Source organism: Natator depressus, chromosome 16 (assembly GCF_965152275.1).
Source record: "Natator depressus isolate rNatDep1 chromosome 16, rNatDep2.hap1, whole genome shotgun sequence".
Classification (NCBI taxonomy): domain Eukaryota; kingdom Metazoa; phylum Chordata; order Testudines; family Cheloniidae; genus Natator; species Natator depressus.
The window spans coordinates 1,580,873-1,590,775 of record NC_134249.1 but is presented as its reverse complement, the minus strand read 5'-3'; the positions used below and the strand labels follow the sequence as shown (position 1 = coordinate 1,590,775).

Genomic DNA, 9,903 nt, shown 5'->3' with positions numbered 1-9,903 from the left:
AAGCCATTGGAGCGCTTTACCAAGGGCTGTGGTGGTTTCTCCAACACTGGCAGTTTTAAAATCAAGACTAGGTGTTTTTTAAGAAACATACCAAGGTTCAAACAGGAATTATTTCAGGGCAGGTCTATGGTCTGTTATACTGGAAATCAGAATAGATGATCACAGTGGTCCCTTCTGGTCTTGTGATCTATAAGCCTGAGGTTATGTCTACACCACTGAGGCACAGCTACAGGGATGCAGCCATGTTACTGTCATAGGCGCTGAATCCCTCCAGGTCTGGAGCACTGATGGAAAAAAAAGCGGGTGTTTAGCACCCACTGGCAGCTAAGTCCACCCTCCCTCCCAGTGCCTCACGTCCCCCACGATCAGCTGTTCTACGGCATGCAAGAGGTGCTGGCAGGGAGAGGAAAGAGTGGGGACAGGGCATGCTTGGGGAAAAGAAGAGGCGACAAGGGGGTGGGCTCTTGGGCGAAGAGGTGGAGAGAGAGAGTGTGAGTTTTTCCCATTGGTGTAATTAGTTCACACCCTCAAAAGACAGCAGCAAAGTCAACGGAAGAATTCACTTGGCCTGTTAAGATGAGCAACAATTATGCTGAGCTCTGTGGAATTGCAAAGGATGTTGTAGCATCTCAGTCACTTCCTGATTCTTGGGCTAATCGTACAGGCTCTACTCACCTTTCTGGAGAGACCTCCTAAAAAACCCTGGATCACCTCAACAGGCCTCCTGTCAGGAGCCCATTGCTCCTTTTGGACAGGAATTTCATGGAAATTGGACAAAGAATGAATAAAATGAGTTGTTTGGATTTACAACTAAGCTTGGTGAGCTTCGCAGACATGTACATTAAAAGCAGGAATTAAAGACAGTATGATCCAGAAATAGATTTGTTTAATTGCACTTTTATTTTTTAGGTTTTATCAAATCTGTATAGGAGACAAAGACATAGCATTTGTTATACAGTTAGTGGTGTTTCCAGTGGGGGACAGTTTCCACAGACATGTTGATTCCAAAGATCACACTTAAAGGACAGATACAGAGAGACCATCACAATGAAGGAGGACTTCTGGAAAACCTGGTTTACATGTGTTAATCCCTTTGCTCTTACACATTTATTCCATACTTTGACTTTAGATAGCTTCTACTTGAAAGCAAGGTGCTCTACCCCAAGCTAGAGGACTTATGTGAAACAAGTGTTTACACTTCAGTACATTGGCTGGTTCACAGGAGTTAGTCCTTCTCATATTTTTAGTTAAATTTGGCTACTTATTCCATTTTTATTCACTAAAACAAAGCAGCCCTTGGGTATTGAGTCACTGCTGTCAATCAAGTTTGTACTCTGCACTGCCTGAGTTAAAATAAGTTATTCTATATTTAATGGAACACTTGCAAATTTTGCTCAGGTATTTTTGTAAAAGTGTTCACAGAACCTAGAACAGATCTAAACAGTTTCCATTATGCTATTATAATTTTAGTGGAAGTGTTTGTTTTTAAAAGCAATTTATTCCCTCCCCTCATGTGCAATATTTGCAACTCAAAATGCTGCAGGGTTGTGTACAGGAGAGACCCTGGAAGTGAAATGACTAGAAAATGAACATAAATAAGACTGAAACTTCACAGCTGAGTGAAAAGTAAATAGAGCACAAAGAATGAAAATTGGATTTACAAATTCTGTTCCAATAACCTATGGTGTCCTGAATAAGCCAGTTAAGATATATACATCCTCATCTATAATTTAATAGTGCCCCTTTAATCTAAGGCGTTCTAGTTTATACTACAATCCTGCCACGTTTAGCAGCAGAGAGAAAAGGCACAGCAGACTGGCAAATGACTGCCCAGAGTAACTCCCTCCTCTGTCTGGACAGGGAGCCCACTAACATCTTGTCTATAGTGCTGTTGTTGTGGGTTTTCTATTGCCAATGGCAAAGTGCAGCCTCAGATGATCTAACCTGCATCAGAGATGGACATACATGATGTGAATGAAGTACGGACATGGGTGTGAGCAGACTGCGCCTTTTGTGGGACTGGTGGGGAGTGCTAGCAGCCAGGGGTTGTGGGACACAACGGTTTCACGGAGTCAGACTTTGCAGTGAGTAGGAGGCAAAAAGTTTTGTTGTGCAGATATTTATCATAATCAGAACTGCACTGCTGCCAAGTGCCACACACAGTTAAGTGGTCAATGGGAGCTGCAAATTGTTCTGTTTCACTGCACCTGTACACTTGGTAAGCAACAGGCTGCCTCTTCTGCAGGCTTTTCGGCTTGTGGTTTGGACAGGCTAGTGGGACAGCTCAGCCCTAAAAGCATGAAGGTTCACAATAGGCAGAGGGGCTAGGAGAAAGGCAATCTCCGTCTCACCCTTGGTCCTACACTCAGCCAGCCTGATGCCTCCACTGGCAGGGGACTGTGGATTAGTTTTACAGGATGTGCGGGCACACACTAAGAACATACTGCATACACATGAACATACTATAACCCTTCCATGTCACTCATTTTAGTGAGGGAGGGTAAAGGGATTTAGCTTCTCACAAAGGGAAACACTAGAGGAGTCTTTAAAGCACTTACTAGAAGCTGCAGGTCCATATTTAACAGAGTATTCGTTCTCCTGGCACTCTGGTCTCAGCCCATCAGAGCTCCATGGCACTGTGATGCATTCACAGCCTTTGCAGAGTAGCCCTTGGCTCAGGCAGCACCACTGATTGCTTTCTACAGCTCAGTGTTCAACACTCAACGCCTGTGTTACCTCAACTCCTTCCGTTTCCACAAGGCAGGTGCGTGAGCAGGAAATACTCGGATTAGAAGTCTCCATAGTAACCTACTCCACGTACTTTCAATTGGCATCTAACTGCCTGGTGAGCATGTTTGTGATGGCTGGATGTGAAGCCCTGCAGGTGGATCCAGAAGTGTCTCTAGTGAAGGGTTAATCTGACATCCCACAGATCTCTGGAATTCCATATTTGTTGGTTTAGTATCAATTGTACTGGGAAAGGAGCAATTTTCTCTGCCCTGTTTTCGTCACTGTATCTGCTGCAGAATCCTGCCAGACTTGCTTATTCCAGACCTGGTTACAAAATTCATACTTACATCAGAGTTTCAGATTAACAAATTGATGGCTCACACAAAAGGACAGCGACAGGAACATGCAGGACGAGTGGCTGGCTGCTTAAACTTGCCCATAAACTGGGCTAGCTGATCGTGCCAGCGAGATTGGGTCCAACTGCCCAGCAGCACTGTCACTTGCTGACAGCCCCAGTTAACTTGCAACCATGGGACTTTGGAGAGTCCCAAGCCTGTTCCATTTACATCCCAAGGAAATGCAGCTGGTAAGTCCAAAATACGCTTGAGAAGAGGCCATGTGCCCAAAGGGGAAGCTCACAGGCTTGCTTGCCACATCCAAATCATCTTCCAGCTCTTCATCCCAGCCAGTCCAGGTCATCATCATCGTCATCATCCCCAAAGAGTGGGGTTGGGGGAGGGTGCCCTTTCATGCTCTGAAAGCCCAAATGGAAAGCAGAGTTAGATTATTAGAGTTCAGTCTCCGTACAGCAGGAGTGGGCACATTTTTGGCTAGATGTAGGAGATCCAGGTTCACTTCCCTTCTCCCTGCCCAAGGGGAGAAGAGATTTGAACAGGGACCTCTCCTTCTCCCCTACAGGCAGGGGGTGGAAATTGAACCTGCATCACCCACATCCCAGGATAGTGCTGTAACCACTAGGCTCTAGGATATTCCAATGTGAGGCTCCCTCTCTCTCGTGCTGAAGCTGTTGCACTGTGGATAACTAATGAAAAAAGTGATCAGAGCTAGGGGACTGGACCCAGGACCTCCTACCTCCCAGGCTGGGGCTCTAATCACCAGACAACACTCCCTGCGCCCCGCCCCCCCCCGGGATGATTATCCCCAGCCAGTGGAACAAATATTTAAAATAGTCATTGGGCCAGAGAGAGTGGGAATGACTCCAAAGCCCAGCAGTCAGAGCACCCACCTGGGAGGTGGGATATCCCAACTCCAGTCCCACAGCTTCCATCACTCCATCATTAGTTATCCACAGTGGAATAGCTTCTACAGGAGAGACTGAGGGAGTCCCACATCATACTACCCCAGCTCTGTGGTTAGAGTCTTCTCCTGAGAGGTGGGAGATGCCTGTCCAAGTGCTTTCTCCCCCCCACGCCCCTCTCTGCTGGGAATTCAACTTGGGTCTCCCACACACCCCAAGCAATTCTCTAAGCACTGAGCACCACCACCTCCTCCTGGATTTTGTATGAGACCTAATCCAGCAGGCAGCTTCTGAGCATGCTGACCGGAATGGGCCTCGACTTAAGCGGACCAACGCCTGTCTTCCCTGGTTCGCAAAGCGCCCTCAGGCTTAGGTGGGAGACAGGCACTTGAATGCCTAGAGGGAGGCAGCAGTGCACATACCCCAGGATCTAGAACTCAGGTGTCTAGGGAACGTTTCCAGCAGAAGGTGAGGCACCTACAATGTTAGGTGACAGCCAAGCAGGAGTTTCCCTTAACTTTTAGGCCCAACCTGGACCCAACCTGACTGGAGCCCCCAAGGGTCGAGCTGTTTTCTTAGAATATCAGGGTTGGAAGGGACCTCAGGAGGTCATCTAGTCCAACCCCCTGCTCAAAGCAGGACCAACCCCCCAATTTTTGCCCTAGATCCCTAAATGGCCCCCTCAAGGATTGCGCTCACAACCCTGGGTTTAGCAGGCCAGTGCTCAAACCACTGAGCTATTCCTCCCCCCTGAATCCAATCCCATTTCAATCCAATCCCGACACTTCCCCTCAAACCTAAACCGTTGTTACTGCTGCAGTGCCTCCTGCCCCTACAGCTGGCATGGCAGCAGCTGCATGCCTTGATCCTTCCATCTGCTGCGCCCTGCTGCAGAGTACGCTGCGACTCTTTGGCGCACTCCATACCGCAATGCACACAGTGCAGTGAGGTGGTGAAGGATGGCAGGAGCAGGGCATGCAGCTGCCATCACCCAACCCCATGGGCAGGAGGAGGGGAGCCTTCACAATCCAACCCTGAGAGAGTCCAGCTGTTTTTACATCCATCCCAAACCTGACACTCGTAGTCCCGTCCAACTGGGTGTGGGTCAGGGTGCAGGGATCTAGTTTTGTGGACTGCAGTGGTGCTGCGTATGAACCTGAACTCCAGAGTTAGGCACCTAAGTTACTTTGTGAATCACACCCCAAGTTCTTACCACTTCTTCCTCATCCTCCTCTTCGGGTGGAACTCCAGGCTTTAGTGGTTTATGGGTTGCAACTTTGAACAAGTCATCGTCGTTCTCAGCGAGACTAGAAAAGGAGAATTAAAAGAATCTAATTCTCAGTGTGGGAAAGGAAGCCAAGAGCAATTTGCCTGCACTTTAGGAATAAGCTCTAGTCCCACCACTCAGGTTTGTATAGTAGTAACAGGCTACTCACGGATGTGTGAAACTAGTTGGGGCTTATACAGTAAAGTAACAGGACTCCCCTTTAGGCCGCCAGGAGTGGAACTTCACAATAGCTAGCTGTTGATAACAGTCGATCACTGATTCAGCTAGACACAAGGGACAATGATCACAGTGACTGCCCAGTTTGTAGTGCAGCGCTGCAATCACCTACCCGGGAGGTCTCAGCCATACTAGCACTTTTCAGTTTCTCCCCTGGAGACAGCACTAGACTGGACACCTGCAGCTCCTAATATTTTAGCCACCATTGTTTAGATTTGCTCTGAACAAGTACCTAGCTGGCTGGCCAGCCCAGCCTCGCACACTGCCCTGCGCCAACGGGTAACAGCACCAGCTGCCGGATGTTTAGGCCACACTAGCCCAGCACCAGTGGCAGGGCAACTGCACAACAGCGGGAAACTGAGAAAGGAGCTACTGTAGCCACAGAACTCTCCAACCACCACTAACCTGGAATCCTTCTGCTGGGGGCTAGATGCCAGTCCTTGGGGTTCTGTAGTTTTGTGGTTGGTGGCTGGATCCTTCTCTGCCATCTCAGATGTTAACTCAGAAATGTTAGTACCCATTTCAGAGCTAGGTGCATCTGGAATTCCCAGACAACTGTCCCACTCTGCACTTTTCAGAGGCAGGGGTTCCAGTCCTCCTGCAGGCTCCTCTGCCTTGTGCTCTGCAGCTGGGGTTTCTGAAGGCATGGCCTCTTCCACTGCTTCCAGCTTTGTGTCTAGAATAGAGGGCTCTGGAGTTTCTGCCTGAACAGATGCTACTTTTTGTGAGCTGCGTTCATGCTGAGCTATCCCACTGGGAGCACTTGCCTGCCTTTGCTCAGCCAGTACAGAGTCTACATCCTCCTCAGGATCCACCAGCCCTTGGCTGTGCTTTACTGGCTGAACCGATTCAGAGAAGGTATGCTCTTCATGCATTTCCTGGATCATCTTCACTTCTGATGCTGTAGTGTTCTGGGTCCTCTGCCCTTCCTCAGGAGATCTGGGAGGTGTAGCAATACCAGCAGACTCACCTGCTGGTTTAGTTGGACACACAGTGCTTGGTGCTGGCCCATACTGGACAGCACCTTTATGGTCGTCCTCCGCTTTTGGTGGACTTTCCGGTTTCCTCTCTCCAGTTCTAGGCTCCTCCTCCTCGTCACTGTTGCTCTCTCGCCTCTCTTGTTGTCTGCTGAGCAGCTGCAGAGTTACAGTCTGGAAAACAAAGGAAAAGGCAAGGGAGTGTTAATCACCAGAGATACAAACCACCATGACTGTTTGTAACAGCTGCTGATCCACTGAAGGAAGGAAAGTCTCTTGATGCTTTAATATGGAAGAGGATCATCCAGCCAGATGCACTTGAGTGGTGCATGTATTAGCTGGGCCTCTGAGGCATTTTCAGATCAGTTCCTACACTCTTGCAGAAGGCAACTATCTAAGGTAGAAATGCTACTGCACTTGAACTCTGAGAAGATTGCAGCGAAGATTAGACAAGCATCAGGCAGCCCTAATCCCCAAAGAGGCAGGCATTGCATTACCTGCAAATGGGAAAACAAAGGCTGGGCGGGACACAGCAAGTCACTGTCTGTTCTTGGAACTGAGGGGAGATGAAATTAAAAACTCGTTTCCTAACTCCTGGTTTCTAGCCACTAGGCAACAGTGTCCAGTTACACAGCACAGGCTGCAGGCGCAGAGTCCTTCTTCCTTCCCTCAGCCAATGGGGCTTGAAACCAACCCAGGAAGCGCACTTTGGGGAGATGAGACTTTCAACTTTGCCCTCTCTGCTGAGCCTCCCAACAAAGCAGCCACTGAGCGGACATGTTTTCTCCACCCAACTCCCACTACGGCCAATACTTAGCATCCCACCTGTTGACATGTTCAGGACTGAGTCGTGTCCTGAAGGTCAAAGGTCATATCTCATCCTGGATGCTCTCAGCTCCCAACCCTTACTTCCCCTACCCCCAAGTGCCAACACAAGAAGCACTTGTCCAATTCACTTCTGGCTGTGTAAACGTTCTACTGCAGCCCCAAACCTAACCTGACAATCCTGAGGCTGCTACGTGTGTGGGGATTCTGGGCAGAGACAGTCTAATTTCTACCGAAAACTGTTTTCTCTCAAGTTGATCTGAGAGGGAAGAGTGGGTACAGCAGGCAGCTGGGTTTTGGAAAAGTGCCATGTGTACTTTCTAAAGTACACTGGGAAGGGCAAGAGCAAACTTCTTAAATTCAAGTCAGCAAAAAGCCAACATGAACTCAGTCCTCTCAGCTAGGTACCCACCTCCAATGCCCATATTCTGACTGATCCACTTCCTCCAGTACCACAGTGACAGCTTGCATTGCTGCACTTGGTAATTTTTACCTCTAAAAGAAATAATCCAAGTTCTTGTGCCCAGTTTCCCTTAATATTAAATCTAATTAAACCATCCTTGTCTTATTTAGCCTATCCCCTACTGCCTTGTGAAAGCTCAACAAGAATGTTGAACATATCAGGTGCATTGTCCTAGTTTCTCTGGGAGAAGAGGTTCCCATATTTACTGTCCCTCACTGTTGTATCTCCTCCCATTATTTTATAATACCCTTTTTATCATGGTTACTAACCACAGCTTCACACTATTCCAGACCCCGGCTAGAGGTACACGTGTTCTTTTGGCCCAAGACTCATTCTCACCGTTGCTGGTTTGTATCCCATCAGTACTGTACCTTGATGGTGTTCATGACAACACCAAGAACCGCTTTGCCATTGTACGACTCCTCCAGCTCAAATTCACCCCTCAAAGTCTGAAATACCCCATTCATGATCTTTTTCACCTGAGAACAATGAAGAGGAGCCTATAAACATGATATCTGCATCATCTGGAACATGTAAGAAAGAATGGGTCACCAAACCAACATCGTAGGCTTCTCCATACAGCCGAACAGTCAAGTCAAGAGCGCCCACAGTTCTGTTTTAAGAGACTGCACCTCTCACATTAGGCATGCCAAGGCTGGAGACTGTCAGGTGCAAATGGTACGTCACCCCAGAGCTGGAGGTGACTACCAGGATTTTCATTCTTTAAGTAGTACAGAAAATTCTTTTCTGGGTATCTGCCTGGTGAATCTTGCCCATATGCTCAGGGTTCAGCTGATTGCCATATCTGGGGTTGGGAAGGAATTTTCCTCCAGGGCAGATTGGAAGAGATTTTTCGCCTTCCTCTGTAGCATGGGGCACGGGTCACTTGCTGGAGGATTCTCTGCTCCTTGAAATCTTTAAACCATGATCTGAGGACTTCAATAGCTCAGACATAGGTGAGAGGTTTCTCGCAGGAGTGGGTGGGTGAGATTCTGTGGCCTGCGTTGTGCAGGAGGTCGGATTAGATGATCATAAGGGTCCCTTCTGACCTTAGTATCTATGAATCTATGAGTTGTAATCTGTATTGAGGGGTCAGGACTTCACACCAGGAGTCACACTGCATCTTTCCCTCCAAGGCCCCTGATAGGAGTAGTACTCTACACAGGAACAAGCTCATCCTCTGGGTACGCTTCCCCCAAAGAATAAGGTACTGCCTTAATACCTTTAATAAATAACTCTCCCCCTACCTAGGGAAAAAGTTCAGGGTACACATGGAGTAGAGAGAACTTCTCTGATGAGGGTAAACCAGACCACCCTGGCTGGGCCAGCTCACCTCCTCTGTAGTGTCTGCAGGCGGAGATCTCTCCTGATTTTCTAGTACAGAACCCTTCTCCAGCTCCCTGATACGCTCTTCATAGCGAGCCTTCAGGGCAGCAACATGGGACTGTAGGACTGAATACTGTCAAAGGAAACAGGAAGTCAGAGCAGCTCAATAGGTCCTCATTGACATTCACATCTTGCTACTGCTGTGCCCAGTTTGCAGCAGGACAGGTTAGTGACAGAAGCACATTTGTTCACAATGCCATGATTTTTTAGATCTCTTGCAAAGACAAACAAAAAACCAACAACAAAAGCCTAAAATTTGCAGAGAGCTCCTAACAGGCAGAACACACACAAGCTGCAATTTTCTCCTGTTCCTGATTAAAGCAGCTTTATGCAGGATTTCACTAGCTGAGGCATTTACAAAACTCCCTCAGAATTGTCCCAGCAACAGACACCATCGCCCCACCCCTGTGAAGATAATAGTCATGGTGGGAAGGAAGAGCCTGTGGACTCCCCCAACCTTGGGATGTCAAAGAGGGGACATGACTGCACTAGGATGCTATGCAGCAGCCTTCTCTGGTAGAAGGGCTGGATCCTGTCACTGGGCCCATATCAGCCACTGGAAGCAACACAAAGCTCTCCCTTTCTCCCAATGGGACAACATCGGTGGCCTCAGTCAAGATAATACATAAGTGAGGGTTGGCCTCAGTGTTCACCCTTTACCTTCTCGTTGATCGGCCCCAGTTGCGCCAGCTGCTCCTGAAACACAAAGAGTTTTTGCTCCTCAACATTTCTAGAGCGTTTCAGAGTGGAGAGCTGAAAA

At 48.2% G+C, this 9,903-nt stretch overlaps 1 protein-coding gene across 9 annotated transcripts in view; it reads right to left on the bottom strand.

Annotated features, from left to right (window-relative positions):
• Positions 1-886: 886 nt before the first annotated feature.
• FKBP15 (FKBP prolyl isomerase family member 15) overlaps positions 887-9,903 on the bottom strand; it is a 112,060-nt gene continuing 103,043 nt past the window's right edge. For 7 of the 9 annotated variants that reach the window (XM_074973893.1, XM_074973894.1, XM_074973892.1 and 4 more), the window contains exons 25-30: positions 9,804-9,896; positions 9,091-9,216; positions 8,129-8,236; positions 5,898-6,643; positions 5,202-5,295; positions 887-3,484 (exon numbers count right to left, since the gene is read on the bottom strand). In XM_074973893.1, coding sequence (XP_074829994.1) covers positions 3,407-3,484; positions 5,202-5,295; positions 5,898-6,643; positions 8,129-8,236; positions 9,091-9,216; positions 9,804-9,896 — 1,245 coding nt within the window. In that variant the 3' untranslated portion in view covers positions 887-3,406. The remainder of the gene's footprint in view (positions 3,485-5,201; positions 5,296-5,897; positions 6,644-8,128; positions 8,237-9,090; positions 9,217-9,803; positions 9,897-9,903) is intronic. The other 2 variants (XM_074973890.1, XM_074973895.1) reach the window with 1 other exon arrangement.